At 45.8% G+C, this 16,295-nt stretch overlaps 1 protein-coding gene across 1 annotated transcript in view; it reads right to left on the bottom strand.

Annotated features, from left to right (window-relative positions):
- Positions 1–14,884, bottom strand: part of NADK2 (NAD kinase 2, mitochondrial) — a 34,952-nt gene extending 20,068 nt beyond the window's left edge. The window contains 2 exon segments of the mRNA XM_037372987.1: positions 14,386–14,475; positions 14,477–14,884. Coding sequence (XP_037228884.1) covers positions 14,386–14,475; positions 14,477–14,767 — 381 coding nt within the window. The 5' untranslated portion in view covers positions 14,768–14,884.
- Between the last annotated feature and the right edge of the window lie 1,411 nt (positions 14,885–16,295).

Below are 16,295 nucleotides of genomic sequence, written 5' to 3'. Positions count from 1 at the left end.
AACCAGCTCCAACAGATGGGCTCCTGCACTTTACCTGAAAGCCACCAACAACTCTACAGGCACGCAGTGGGAGCAGCTGCCACACACACAGATAAGCATGTGGGTGAACATAAAACATCCAGATAAAGCTTTCAGGTCATCCTTACAAAGCTTGTTAGCACCGGTTTACAGCATATAGGGTGTTATGTCCCATTAATTGCCTCACACAAACCCTTTGTTTCACTCCCCAGCTACAGTGCTTGTGCACTTCCATACACCTCTTGCTCCTCCAGAGCCCTTGGTGTTGCACTGGGGACTTCAACAGTGCCGCTGTGCTGCTGTAGTGGGGAAAGAGTACGAAAGGCTACAGCTAGCTGCAGCACTGCCCATTGCTGCATCTGCTGTCAGCTTCTCATGATCCATTTTGAGCAGAAAGAAGAAAGTGGAAAGGGGAAAAGAAGAAGGTATTTGCCACCCACAGGCATCTGCTGCTGACCACCACTGGTCTAATTTACTAGAAAAGGGATTTTCAATTGCACATTTGAAGCACAAATTGACCATGCCTTACCACCAGAAAGAACAAGAAATCCACAGCAAATAACCTCAAAAAACTCAACTGTGTCACTAAAATCAGGGTTCCCATTCGTGTTTCCTCTAGAAATATCTGCTGTGAATTAACACAAGCACCTGACAGGCAGACGTATGTTTTTCAGACTACTATTTCCACAGTCTATTGCTTCCACACACAACAGAAACTGCAAACTCCATCTTGCAATTTTATGTACCTCATTTATTTGGCTGATTTGTCAGCATACTATCTTTCAGCTTGGTCAAAGTGAGTTTTTATCTCAGAACAATGACAGTGCAATGAATCTCTGTATGATCATTGGCAGGCTTTTGAGCCACCATCACCAGTGGTGAGCCAACAGCTAACATTTTGTTGGCATTACCAGCAAGGAGAGGTATGGGTAGCATCACTGCATTTGCCTTAGGTGTGCTAAATTATTTCAACAGCTTCAGAAAGCAGAAGAAGATGCTCAACAAATAAGCTACCAGTATCCTGATGACTGGCTGAACAATTTCCATGGATACTTCCACACTTCCAGCCCTGCATAACAAGATCTAATGCAGAGGTCTCATCTTTGAATTTAATAGCTCTAGAACAAGTTAAGCAGGCATCCCTAAGCAACAAGATAAATGAAAAGTTAGGGCCTTGAGTTTAAATAGCTAAGCTACATCTACAGAGTTAATGAATCGTTCTAATTTGGAAAAAGGCTCCAGAGATTAAAACAGTCTGCTCGTCTCTAGCCTCATCCTTCTAGCTCAGAGATAAGTAACTCACAAGTTCATACACAGAACTCACAAAGGGACAGCCTGCCTGAGCTTAACCACAGTCAACTGTATCAAACAAGAATGCTAATCATCAGCTGCCTTTCATGTAACAAAGAACCAGAGAAAAGCCTACAGCCCTGTAGTCAGAGGTCGGAAGGGATCTCTGAAGGTCATCTGGTCCAACCTCCCTGCACAAGCAGGGCTACCTGGAGCCACCTGCCCAGGACTATGGCCAGATGGCTTTAGAAGATCTTCACAGATGGAGCCTCCATCACCCCTCTGGGCAACCTGTCCCTGTGCTCAGTCACCCTCACAGTGAAAAAGTGTCTCCCAATGTTCAGAAAGACTTTTGTGTATTTCAGTTTGTGCCCACTGCTTCTGGTCCTGCCTCATATCCAGGATGTGTATGCCACACTACAACTATGACAAATGCTGCTTCTTAAGAGCTTTGCACTGAGGATAAAGCATAAGACAAACTGTGACTACCACCTCCTTTTTACTTTACTGACAGCAAAGTTCAGACAGTCCAGTTGCTGCGTGCCTGATCATCCACCCCACGAGCCTTGGAGGAACGTGTGACATAGAGGAACTGCCTGACTGCAGGGCATCTTGGCTCCCAAGCCCACTGATCTGCCAGGCCCACAAACCCATGCCAGGCTTAGGTCTTACCAACCAACTCCTCAAAAAGGCCTACAGGTTTAGGTTCTGCATGAAGACACCTTGCAATTTTTTTTTCCTTCGGAGGAAGCTCAGGTGTACAATTGCCACAGCTGTCCTTCCAAAAGGAAAAGGGTTGACAGGCCATTCTCCACTTCCAACATACGAGAGCAAGTCTGAGAGTCTTATAGATATCTTTATACCAAGTATTGACACTCTTGGCTAAAATGTGAAAAAACTATTACGACAGACCCATGTTGAGTTTATTTGGTATTTCAAGCTGTATGGAGTAGCAATTTGACCTAACTATCAAGTCTACTTGAAAAGAAATGAGTTATACCAAACAACCCTGTCCTGGTTTCATCTAGGAGAGAGGTAATTTTCTTCTTAGTAGCTGGTGCAGTGCTGTGTTTTGGATTTGGTGTGAGAACAATGTTGACAGCACACTGATGGTTTTGGGCTTTGCTGGGTGATGTTTACACTAAATCAAGGACTTTTCAGTTCCTTGGGCCCTGACAGCAAGAAGACTGGAGGGGCACAAGAAATTGGGAGGGGACACAACCAGGACAAGTGACCCAAACTAGCCCAAGGGTTACTCCATGCCATAGGATGTCATGCTGAGTATATAAAAGCTGGGGGAAGAAGAAGGGGGACATTCGGCACTGTGGCATTTGTCTTCCTGAGTAACGGTTACACGTGATGGAGCCCTGCTTTCCTGGAGATGGCTGAACATCTGCCTGCCCATGGGCATGGGGGATTAATTCCTTGTTCCACTTTGCTTGCATGCACACCCTTTGCTTTCCCTATTCAAGTGTCTTTATCTCAGCCCACGAGTTTCCTCACTTTTACTCTTCCAGTTTTCTCCCCCATCCCACTGCAGGGAGGGGAGCGAGCAAGTGGCTGCATGGGGCTTGGTTGCCAGCTGGGGTTAAACCATGACAAACCCATAACATTTATGTAAATAACTTTGTATAAGGTAGTTTCTTTGGGTTTTCTGTTTTAAAATCATTGTTAAGGCTTAAATGAAGTTAAAACAACAGAGCTCTGATGTTTTACAGGAAAAAGTTCTCATCCACAGTAAACCTTCTACTTCATTGTACCACTAACCTTTTTATGAAAAGTCACTTCCTTTCATGGAATAAGCAGCTATGTTTGGTCAGTGGAACTGAAGAAAATCTTGTAAAATCAAAAAAAAAATACCTAAACTAAGTGTCATGGGCCAACAGTATATACTTCTGCAAAAGTCACTCATACTAACACAGAAAACCTAAAAAAAATACAAAGAATGTTAAGAAGCCTGCCAGTACAGTACAAGAAGTACGCTCCAAAACGCAAACCACTTCAACTTAGCAATACTCTTTCAGAAATTGCCGCACTGCAGAGTGACTTTCTGTTCACAGGCTAGAACAAAAAAACCCGCTATTCCTACAGAGCTCAGGATATTCAGACTAGAGCACACCTGGCATTTCTTGGTGCTGAAGTTGTAAAAACCTACACGAGGGGCTACACACAGGTCTGGAGCCCTGTGCTGTGGGTTAAGTAACTTCTTCCAGCAGTCATCTGGAAAGATCAGTAAGAGCAAAGGAAACTGAAAAGTACTGATAAATAGAAGTTACTGGCTATGGGTCTATAAACACACAGAAAACACAGTATTTGCCAAGTCCCACTTTCTGAGGCTCCTGGAACAAGTGGGGGAAAAAAGGGGGAAAAACGCACAGGAAATGTCTTTGCAGAGCACAAGGGCAGTCAGCGACAGATGCCATTAGCAGAAGTACCCAAAAGCAGAAGTATTAATGGAGAGTGGGACGAAACAGGTGCAACTGTAGGCCTGTTAATCTGACCTCAGTAGCATGCATGACTGTAAAATAAAATGCATGAGAGCTATTCTAGCTAAAAGTGCATTAGAATATGAAAACAGGGACAAACTGGCCAAAATACATGCAGGCACAGCTTCAGTAGTCTTCCTAAAGCTCACAGCAGAGATGCCATGCGAAGCCGGCTTCCAGATGAGCTTGAATTGGAAAACACACTCAGGTAAGCAGAACATGTTCTATGATCGAGTTACTTTTCCTTAGAAGCCTGAAGGACAAAAGGTCTACATCAAATACAAAAAAAAAACCTTTCTCATATCTTCTGGCCTGATCCCTTTTTAATAAAAGGATAATTTTTCACAGAGCCTCTTTAATAGTTGTTTAAGCAAGAGACATTTGTATGACTGCCGTCCTTCTGGAGTCTTGGCTCTCACCGCTAGCAAGTCTCACTCCACTTGGTGGGAACTGTGGGTCTGCTGTCCTTGAGTAATGCTGGTCCTCCAGGAACAACGCTGCGCAACAAAGACAAGGCTTGTAGCCACAAATACAGAAGCAACATGAAGCCAAGCAACACCCAAATACCCAAGTCTATATATATGGGTTATGACCCTTGATTTAGAAAATAGGGAAAACAACAGCCAAAGTCAAGTCTTACTGACACTGCTGACCTAAGCATTAGGATAAAATAGTATGCTCTCAGAACAGTAATGTGAATGTTGTCCAGAGTGAAATGATTAATCAAGCACTTTGTACATCTCATCCTAGTACACAAAGATTAACAGGAACTTTTCAGACACATTCTAGCTATATATGAATATGTATATAATATATATTCACATTCTTTTGACTGGGCTTACCCTGAATTTACAGCAGTTTCACATCGCCTTAAAGTGCCACCACACCAGGGTTGAGTTAACACCTGGTGTACCAATCAGTTGTTTTATAACTGTTTAACACGTTCAGGAGTTAAGCTAAATGACTGACTAGAAACAAAAAGCAAACAAAACAAAAAAGGCCTAGATCTAGAAATGATTGCTGCCTCAACTTCCCACAATGAACTTGCCTACACATGCACCCCTAGCAGGAAAACAAGAACAGATCGCTGCTTTCCAGTCTACTAATTTCTACATAAAGAACCACGAAACAAATGGATTTAGAGAGCAACAGCTATACACAGAAGTTTGAATTTTAACCTGAAGAGGAAAATACTACAACCACTGTAGGTATAATAATCTAACCATTTCTAAGCAGAGTATAGCACTATTAAAAGTCCTCTATTTTCAGAAAGTCTCTCTAGATTGACCACATCTCTCAAATACAAAGTTAGTGCTCTCTGTTCTGCTCTCAGTTTTAAAAGAAATAAGCATTTCCAAAAATGTTAAGCTTTGAACTACAAACAACTCTGAATATAGCACGTGCTTCAAATAACACAATCCTCTTAGCCTCCCTGTCAAATAAGGCACACCGACTCCAAATTTGCTCAAATACCGAAGTCAAAGACTGGCAATCTATAGTTACGCAGAAGTAACTTTGCTGTGTTCTGTTGTTAACTACTAGTTAAGCTAAATATTCATCTGTCAAGCTAGAAACAAATCCAGTTTTTCTCACAGGACAGGGAGACACTGCACTTTGTGATTTCTTAGGAGCTCAAATCACATATTAAGCTTTCCCATCTCCTAACGTAAAAATAATCCATATGAAAATATGTGCAATTAAAGCATGATTCAAGTTCCAAATCTCTGTAGTTAGCCACAGCAGAACCTGCCCAGTAGAAATCTGCACCTCGGAGACGTATTTCAAGTGCTCCACAGAAAAGGGTCTGCTCGAAGGACAGCCAGAGCAACCCTGAACCACAGCCCTGAACCTGCACTGGGTTTTTCAGCAGCAGCTGGAACTGATGGGGGAGTTGTATTTGATAGTTATATACAACAGATGTCCGGGTTTGGGTATGACAGCAACTTCTGTAGCAACTATAGGACACCGTGCCCACCCTCAATTTCTTCTAACTAGAGAAGAAATATCAAGGCATCATCTATGAGCTTCAGTTGCTGTATTTATACTAATGACAGCAAGTTTGTTGATGACACTATGCTGAGTGGTGTAGCAAATATTCTAGAGGGAAGGATGCTACCCAGAGGGACCTGGACAAGCTCAAGAAATGGGCCCATGTGAACATCCTGAGGTTCAACAAAGCCATGTGCAAGGTCCTGCATATGGGCTGGGGGATGAAGGGATTGAGAGCAGCCCTGTGGAAGGATGATTTGTGGGTACTGGTGGGTAAAAAGCTGGACATGAGCCAGCAGTGTGCACTCAAAGAGACTTAGAGCAGCCCAGCAAAGGGGGACTTGGGTGTTCTGGTGGATGAAAAGCTGTCCAGGAGCTGGCAACGTGTGCACACAGCCCAGAAAGCCGACCGTACCCTGGGCTGCACCAAAGGCAGCGTGGCCAGCAGGGCGAGGGAGGTGACTGTGCCCCTCTGCTCCGCTCTGGTGGGACCCCACAGGGGTACTGCATCCAGCTCTGCAGCCCTCAGCGCAGGGAAGACACGGACCTGTTGGAGTGGGTCCACAGGAGGGACACAAAGATCATCAGAGGGCTGGAGCACCTCTCCCGTGAGGACAGGCTGAGTTGGGGTTGTTCAGCCTGGAGAAGGCTCTGGGGAGACCTTACTGCAGCCTTTCAGTTCTTAAAGGGGGCTTATGAGAAACACTGGGGAGGGACTCTTATCAGGAAGCACAGTGATGGGACAAAGGGTAATGGCTTTAAACTGGAAGAGGGTAGATTTAGATTAGATATTAGGAAGAAATGCTTTACTGTGAGGGTGGTGAGGCACTGGAACACGTTGCCCAGAGAAGCTGTGGATGCCCCATCCCTGGAGGTGCTCAAGACCAGGCTGGATGGGGCTTTGAGCAGCCTGGTCTGGGGGAAGGTGTCTCTGCCCACAGCAGTGGGGTTGGAACTAGATGGTCTTTAGGATCCTTTCCAACCCATACTGTTCTATGGTTCTGTGGCTCTGTGTTCATTATAGGTGCTTGACTTAAACTTCTCAAAATTCTTAAAAGGTGAAGTGTGTTCTCCTCCTACTTGCTTTTGCACTAGAAACACTAAATGCATCAAGTCTGAACTTACGTGGTTTTGCCAGAGGAAAAAAAAATACATGACAGGGTCAGCTCAGCTGGAAAAAGCAAAAGTCAGATTTAAGTCTTTATTGAAAAGTTTCAGGCTACTTGAACTGATACTTTGATATATCTTTGGCTCAATCTTGTGCTAACAACAGGACAGGTTTCACCAGAATCATGCCTGTGGTACCAGCAGATTAACCCATTCTGGGACACCCAGCTCTTTCAGGAACCTGCAGTCCAGCACACTCAGACTAGCAGGAATGCTCTCAAGGCTTCTCTGAAGTGAATCTGAGAACCAGTCTCACCGAGCAGCTACAGGTCCTGGGTGAACTAAAAATGCATTGGTTTCAGGTAACAGTTGAAAAATGCAATCCACAAACTCAATACATTGTTTACAGGATAGCTTTAATAATGAGCATTTGCCTTAGAAGTAGCAGAGAAACCACACAGCTTCCCAAAACAAAGTCCTACAAAGAATAAGCATTACCTAGGCTCAGATTTAAGTTCTCTGTAAAGCTTTAAATATGAATGAAGTCTTAAATTACAAACTACTGCTGACTTGCAAGCTGCAGGCATTATTCCCAGTTCTTCCCCGCTTCCCAGTCTGGGTTATTAGTTAGTATACAGGCCATTAACTGCTCATAAAAAAAAAAAAAAAGTGGTATGTTAAGCAACACAGTAGGTCAGTACCTACCATAAAAGAAAGGTAGTAGGCTAGTGCTACCCGACCACCACTCCTGCCTGTCTCCTGTTGACTGATGTACTAACCACCTGTCAAATGCTCAGAACTGTTCCTGGTCATGTGCCCAGTTTCTACCAGTTCACTATGTTACCCCTTGTTCTGCAGAAGTCCAGTGGGCTTTAGCTAGGAATTTTTTTTTTCCTTATACTTTACTCACTGTTTTCTTCAGCAGCTTAGTCCCCTTACTTTCATTACATACAGCAGTCTTTCAAATGCTGCCTTTATATCTGCTATACAGTAACAATTATGAGGTGTTTTGCCCATTGTAGCATTTTGTATTCCACCACTTCTGTAGCAGCTGACTTCAAATAATTTCTTCACTTGGTTAGTGAAACTGGCAACATTACGTTCCTGAAACTTCACAGAAATGCTGCTCTGGAGGAAGAGTTTGATCCATACGTGAACAAAAGTAAAAATGCTATAAACTCTTTTCTAATTCTTCATCTACCACATCAAAATATTATTCTAATTTTAACCACAACTGAAGAATATACATAATGGTTTATAATTCAAAAGCTAATGCAGCGCAAATTGTTATGTTAACCATAAACAGCAAGTGACTACTTTCTGCACTAACAGGTTTCTAGAAATCCCATGCAATTCAGGCATTTCAATCATTTGCTTCTCATTAATTCAGCAGAACACCAACACAATGTCATGTCACAACTAGCTAAGTACTTAAGAACAATAATATCCAGTTCCAAAAAGTAGCCTTTTTCAGCTGTATAAAGCATCAGGTGTTTGGTGAGGTACTCCATGAAGTTTAGTTTAGGCACACTAAAATGCCCTACTTGTGTATCTCTTTGCTATATATGACTCAGTATACTTGGAATATTGTGCTGGAAAAAATAAATGCTATGGAAAAAGGAGTTGGTACATTCCATTTATTTGTTTCCATTTTCCACACTCCTCTTATGACAGAACAGCAACATAAAGCAGATGCAACTGACACTACTTAACACTGATGCAAGCACATAAAATTTGAAAGGTAAACAAATGCCCACTGTGATTGTGTAACTTGAAGAACATTTACACCCATCTCAATTTCCAATGGACTGGCTTGAAAATTTTATTTCTGAGAAAAAGTGTCTTTATCTTTATGTAATGTTGGTGTACTCTAACCTCCGTCTTGAATTCTGTATGTTTCATGTTCAGTAGACTGAGATGACTTTTCCCTCCCTATCTCTTTTCAGGGTGAGGTAGAGCCAAGTACAGCCCCATCAGTTTTTAAACATGTGCTCCCTAAAACATCTACTGAACTAATTTACATTACAAAATAAGCAGAGATGGGTAGTACACAGTACCACTTCATTCGTTAAGATTCTATTTAAAGTTACTACCTTCAAATATACCACTGTACGTTCTACCTTCAAATATACCACTGTACATTTGGATCCACAAGAGAACACAAGAATAAATACCCTAATACATACTGCCTTTTGGAATAGCTCAGCCTTTCCTCCGCCCCCCAAGAAAAAAATTAAAACACAATTTTTTTTTTTTTTTTTTTTTTGGGGGGGGGGAAGTGCTGAATTATGTAACTTCATTTTAAACTTAGGATTCAGTTGAGCCCTGAAGTTTGTGTATCACTTTTTCCTTCTGCTACCTTCCTTGCACCTGTAAAAATCCTAGTGTTTTGGAAATAGTTGAGTAATATTTTCTAAGTAGAGTTCTAGTGGATCACAGGCATCTGGCTTGAAGTACAGTTCTCTAAAACAGAAATCTAAGAATTAAATACCTAGCTAGCTTCTAAAAGACTACCTTGGGGTGGCTGTGTAACATTCACAAGCTTGAAACGCTAGCAGTTAGGAGAGGTAATTCAAAAGGGATAATGAAAATGTGTATTTCATCATTTAATGTAAAAGAAGGTAAAGAAAAAAAAAATCACCTATCAAGTTACAGGTACAATAGTAGATTTCCCCCCAAGACAGATTTTTCTAAGAAACATGAAAACCTTAATGTGCTGATTAGTAAGAGCTGGTGCTGTAAGCACCCAAATCAGGAACGGGGCGGGGGTGGGGGGAGTAGTGTTCTTTCCACAGTTCTGTGGGTTTTGTTTTGGTGCACAACATATGAACTCCTGCTGAAGCTCTCCCACCTGCTGCGAAACACTCCCTCCTGACCAGCCCTGCCCAGTATGTTACTGGAACCCTATGCTGAAGATGGAGTTCACATTGTGCCTCTTTCATGGGAGGCAATATCCTGCTGACAGGTTATGTCTACCCTACCCAGACACCAGTTTTCAAGAAAGCCATACCAGCTTCAGGTTTCTGAGATGACCACACCTGACAATTTGTTGCAGTGGTCCAAAAAAAGCCAAAACTTGTTCCAAACCTCCAACTCCTTGCTAAAAGTAAAGACATATAAACCAGCCACAACATTGTTACCAGCTGTGATTCACACAGAACCATTTTCCTCCAGTTAAGGCTAAAACAAACGTAGCTTTTCACTGACAAGGTATTTTCAAATGTAATTAAAACTGCATATGAAGTGTGTTTGGACAGCAAAATTGGTCATCTTCCCTAAACACCCAACAGCTGAGAGAAGCTGGCAGCTGCATCTCAACTGCACTATCAAACAACAACAAAAAATACCCCAGGGCTCAGGAAATTATCTGTCTTGACTACTGGGATATTAAGTTCTCTCATATAACGTTCTCTTTATACTAGGACAACAGCAATGCTTGCTCTGGATGGGTTTGCTGGGTGAAATAAATAGTGAGGACATACTGTAGCCTTCAGCATTAGTTGACTGGATTATTCATTTTGTAAGCAGCCACATTTAGATGCCAGTCTCAATAACCAGGTCAGAAAAAATGCAAATTGCTGTCATTTCTGATAAGCAAACTGTTTGTAGGAGCTTAGAAAATTACTAGGTTTTTATTTAACTTAAAGCTGGTAACTGCAAGTTTTAGAAATCAAGTAGTCTCTTTAACTGTCATGAAGGCAAACAAACTTATTCCTTGTGTGATCTAATGCACAGAATTTACTGATGCAACACTTTAAAAAAAAACCAAACAGTGCTGGGGTATTTTTCTTTCCTGGTATCAGAAGAGAAATCTCTCATTTTTATAAGCCTCTAATCTCCCTTCTGAACTAAAGAGTCTGGGAAAAAAAAGCCTCATACAACATTGTTCAGAGTGCTTTAGGCTTTTCAGAATTAGAATACTGATAATGATAGTCAAATGTGTTTAAGTACATTTATAAACAGATTTAAAAGACTCACCTGTAAGTGTGTAAGAGTATCTGCCACAAGGTATGTAAATAAAAACAACCACCTGGAGCAAACACATAAAGCGTGTAGAGATGCAATGAAAGATTTAATCCTTCACAGATCTCCTAAAAACTCTTTGAGTGTTTGCCCTGGCTCTCCGTCTCTTCCCCATCTGTTCTGCTCTTCTGCTGTCTGGACTGCTTCTTCACCTCTCCTGTCTGTTTGCACAGAGAAAGAATTCAGGAATCATGACCCTGCACCTTTGACTTTGCAACATTTAATAGTGTTTGTACAGTACAACTCCGTAGGTGTGTTCAAAAAGAAAGGCCACAGGTGCTATTAGAAGTGCCAGCCAGCCAGCTTCGATATTCTGCTTCTTGGAATATACCGTGATTTACACAGTATATCATATATATGATACATGCTCTAATCTGTATCCCATCTTTATATCTACTGGTGTATGCCAGTGCTTCTTCTTCAGCTTTCCCAAATATGGAACAAACCACATTACTAGGATGTGCGCCCAAAGGCGCACCGCACACACAGGTAGTGTCACTTCTGCATTAAGTGACTTACCACATTTTCTGTCTTAATACACAAACACATTAATTGCAACAGCTAGGATCAGGTCTGCTCTTCTGTCACTGTGATCAGGCACAAGCCCACGATCTGCTCACGCCTACAATGATCATTATTTGTGCTATACCAAAATCTGAAGCTTCCAAGTAGAGACACCAGTTACCTTCCGGGAACTTGCAAGCATCTCCTCTGTCCACAACCAGTAAGCAAACAAACCCAGGTACAGCTCCTCAAATCTAAACCTCCAACACTGCCTTCAAATTGAATTTCTCTATTAGATAGCCAACGTCTGGACATGAGTATCTGTGACTGCAACAGCACCCTGCTCCTCTTCTGCTACACCACAAGCCACCTCCAGGGTCACCTGAGCTTGAGCCCCTGCTATGTAACACAATCCCCACCACCACCCCCAAGTGAGCCAAACCTTTCCTATATGCCTTCGTTTTCACTCTTTGCTGCTACCCCAACAGCAGGCTTTCACGGGAGCCTCAAGTGCCACCCTGCCCTCTGTGTGATCCTTGAGCATAACCAAGCTCCTGGTCAGATTCATGACTGCTTCAGTTCACAACCTTCAGGATAAACTGAGCATCACCCTGGGTAGCAGCGACTTGCCACACATCCAAGGGCAGTCTGGCCTCATCTCTGAGACCTGCTGCCTTGGGACCAGCTTCAGAAGTCTCCACAGGAGAAGCAGAGAGACAGGGAACACAGTGCAACTGATCTCAGGAAGCAAAAAGCACCGTGCTCCCAAGCTGCCCTCAGAGGTTTTGGCACACTGGGGGAAGGACACTTAGCAGCAATCACTCTGCTAAGAAGGTCCTCAACAGAGATGGTAGGGAGTCTTTTGAAGCTTCACCTAATGTATTTACTGAGGCTGCCATGAACTCAAAAATATTATTAATAAATTTTTTTTGGGGGGGAAGGTGTGGAATTTGAGACCACACAGCAGAATGTAAATACAGAAATTTTTACAGGTCAGCTAAAAAATGTGAGAAAAAAGACAGTAAGGGGAATTCTTTCACTCTCTTAACTCCCATTTCAAATACATAATTCTTTAAGAGCTTTTCAGTGTGTTCTTGCACAAATCTTTGTATTCCCACCCATACAAGCAAGAGTCTAACTGAATATTGCTACACATAGTTAACGAAGGTAGGTTTTGTCTTACCTGGCAACACTGAGGTTTACTGCTGCAATTCTTCACATGGAGGTATTTTTCAAGGTAAAGCTAGATTGAAAAAAGTGCCAGTCCTAATAAAAATTCTGGAATTCTCCCAAATATGGAGAATTATCTTATACCTGTAAGTTTCTCCAAAAGGACAAACTCTAAGGTGTTTCTGCAACTACTTCAGACTGATACAGGTACCAAACATGCAAAACATGCATTCTTGTGATAAGTAAAATTGCAGCTATCACTGCATTTAGTCAAAAGAGTACCTTTAGCAATATGCAACGCTAACAACACTGCTCACTGACTGTCCCACTCCTGCGTGTACACAAGTGGTTAGAGAAAGGTGACCAAACAGGCCATTTTGGTGTTCTTTGTTTTAGCTGCACACTGAGGACAACCTGATTCTCTATACTTAACAGCAAGAAATGCTTCCTCAAGAGAAGCTTAAACAAAGACAGAAAAGCAGTCTTACAGATGAGCTGTGAGAGATGCTGCTTTTCCACAGTGACCATATGAAAGGACGTACACCTCAGCAACAGCAACCTACACGTAGGTGAGAATAAGAACACTGGCTGATGTCTCCATATTAAACTCAGTGCCATAAGGAACTTGACTAGAGAACTTGACAAAGTATGTAAAATGTTTGGATAAGAATTCCGTAGGAGGTGGATGACCTACTGAAGTATTCAGAAAAATGTAAGAACTATCTTGCTTTAGATACTACACTTTTTATCCTGGTGCTTTACAAAGCAACACTATGCAGCCATAGCCTTTGTTTATGATACATAAGTTAAGCACATTTGCAAGTTTAATCCAAACACTGCAAATGAATAGAGGTCTAAAATACTTCCAGATGGACCCAAATTAACGGTCTTACTCGAAATAAAGACAATAATACAAATTCATACAATCTGGTCTGCACAGACTGCTGGCAACCAACGTAACTTCAGCGGGTACCATCCTTTAGCCCACCTGTGGCCGATAAGCACTGGAAGGAGACAGTCATGGGGCATATGGAGGACAGGATGGGGCCAGTGAGCTCAGTGGAGACGAAGACATGAGACACTGGGTGCATTTATCAATTCCTACAGACACCTGCTTTCCTCAGCACACCTTCATTAATGGAACAGCCAGCTGGTTTTGTACTGAATTATTTCCTAAACACCAAAATAAAAAAAAAGGCTTTTCAAGCCCATAGCAACACAGGTGAATGTGAATGAGAGGTCTGGCTGGTGGAGGAGTTGTTAGGAAAACGCCTGAAGTGAGGAAGCCAGGCAAGGATACGAAGGAAAGGAGAAGGCAAGGGGTCCTCCTCTCCAAGTCTCAGAGGAGATTTTCACAACACTGTGCTTTCCACAGCAAGCACTTCTCTATACTGCCAGAAAACAGCCTCCGGCTTGCTGAAGACTGCTGGCATCACTGCGAGGATCAAGCCCAAACGCGATTACTGCACAAATCCCTCGGTAATTTGCAATAGATGAGCGAGGCGCGGTTAAGCGGCGCGGCTCGCAGCCCCTCGCCAGGCCACGCGCCTGCCGGGCCCGGGAGGCGGCGGCACCTGCACAGCGGGGACCGCGACCGCGCCCCCGCCCTACGGCGCCGGGCCGCGCACCAGGGCGAGGGGAAGCCCCGGGGCACGCCGCACGCCCCGGCCCCGCGGGCCCTCCGCGGCCCGAGCACCGGCCCGGGTGAAGCCTCCCCGCGCCCCCACAGCCCGGCCCCGCCGCCACCCCAGCGGCAGCGCCCGGGGAGGCCGCGGCCGCCGCCCCTCCCGCCGCTCACCAGCTGCTTGAGGTCCTCCTCGGAGAGCCCGGCGTAGCGGTACCGCTGCTGCTCGAACTCGTACCGCGTCGTCTTCACCACCACCGCCACCCCGCGCCGGCCGGAACCCCCCGCCGGCCGCTCCCAGCCCGCCGCAGCCCCGCCGCTGCGGCGCGCACGGCCCGGGCCCCGCCGCCGCCCCCCGCCCCGCCGCCAGACAGCGAGCGGCGAGGCTCAGCCCGCGCAGGGCGAGGAGGCGCCGGCTGGCGCCGCCGAGCAGCGGCAGCTCCGACAGGGCGGAGGAAGCGCCCACCGCCCGCTGGCATAGCGGCGGAGAGCGGCGGGCGGCGGCCCGGCTGGCCAGGCAGAAGTAGCCGCAGAGAAAGCCCCGCGCGGAGGCCATCGCCCGGGCTCGCTCCCCGCCCGGGACGGGGGCGGGCGGGAGGGCGCAGCGATGCCCGGCGCGGCCGCCCCCACTCTAAGGCTGCCTCCGCTCCCGGGCAGCGATCGGCACACATGTCACGGCCGCGCGGCGGCGCCCCGCCCCTCCCCGCACGCAGGCGCCGCCTCCACCAATAGGGAAGAGCGCCGGTGGGCACCCACCCGCCGCGGGGGCGGGGCTGGGGCGGCGGGGAGCGCTCCAGCGCGAGATGCGCATGCGCACTGCTCGACCAACCGCGCCGGCCCGCGGGAGGGGAGGCGGGAACGGCGTGTGGCGCGCGCGCCCGCGCCCCCTCCAGCTCCCGGGGAGCGCGAAGTGCGCACGCGCCTGGCGCGCCTGGCGCCGCGCGGGGCCGGCGGGCGGGACGGGGCCGTAGGCACGTAGGCGGGGGAGGGGAGGGGTCGCGCGGAGGGGCCGGGCCGCCGCCGCCGGGCTGCCGCGGCTCCACCGCCCCCCGGGGGCGCCCGCGATGTTCCCTGGCCGCCTTGCGCTCGGCCTGCTTTTGTGCTAAGGGGCTGTAAAATCAAGCCGGTTGCGTCCTCTGCGTTAGGCGGTGGGGAGGGGAGCCGGCCCTCTGCAGGCCGCGGCAGCCTGGCGGGCGGGGAGGTGCTTCGCAGCGGGCCTGGCGTGCTCCCTCGGTAAACTCCCCTGAGGAAAAGGACGCTGAAGGTGTCGGAAAAGCAAACAGGTTCTGTGTTTTAAAGGACTAGGTACCGTATCTCATCAGGATCTGAGAGAAACACGCTTGGGAAGCCCATCTCTTATTCATGACTATTCTGGTCTTCATTCCCGCATTTATCGCGGTCTCTGAGGAGCCGCAGGAAGAGGCAGCAGGGTGAGAGCAGCAGGTGTGGGGAAACACCTGTGCAGCCGCGCTGCGAGGGCATGTGAGCCAGCGCTTTGCAAGTCCAGGTAAAAAAAAAAAGTAAATAGATCCCGAGTTACTTTTTCATATCATGAGCAAGCTATCCAGAAATACTGTGCGGTTTTTAAATCATTATTAATAGCTGCCTTTGCAGGCATTGACTTTCACAGACTACTTCTGCACTGAAAGCCTCATTCATGCACGTTTTTTTCATTACTCACCCTGTGCCTGTTCCTCCCCTGCGGGAAGTTAGAGCCTCTCGCTGTGGGAACTGAAGCCTCAGCTGTTTACCTGTCAATGCAGCACCCTGCTAGAGTGCTTTGCTAAGAGTCTTAGGAAATGAGACTAGCTAAGCCATTCAGCCCTTCCCTGCTCTTGTATAACAATACAAAAGCTCCATCCAGTCTTCACTGACGGGTAGGAGGATTTTCTATCTACTGATCAGCTTAGCCTTGAAGGAAACTACCACAAGCCAGATTACCAGGAGAGTAATTAAACATTACTAATTCCCTTGCTAACCAGAAAATACCTCATTCTGTATAACCATTAACTTTTGGATTGTACAAAGCAGTAGGTACAAGATCCCGGAGACCCAAGAGGAGGTAAGAGGTTGTGAAAATTTAC

The sequence above is a fragment of the Falco rusticolus genome, chromosome Z (genome assembly GCF_015220075.1).
Source record: "Falco rusticolus isolate bFalRus1 chromosome Z, bFalRus1.pri, whole genome shotgun sequence".
Lineage (NCBI taxonomy): Eukaryota > Metazoa > Chordata > Aves > Falconiformes > Falconidae > Falco > Falco rusticolus.
Note: the sequence above shows the minus strand (reverse complement) of the source record. Positions and strands in the feature narration are given on the sequence as shown.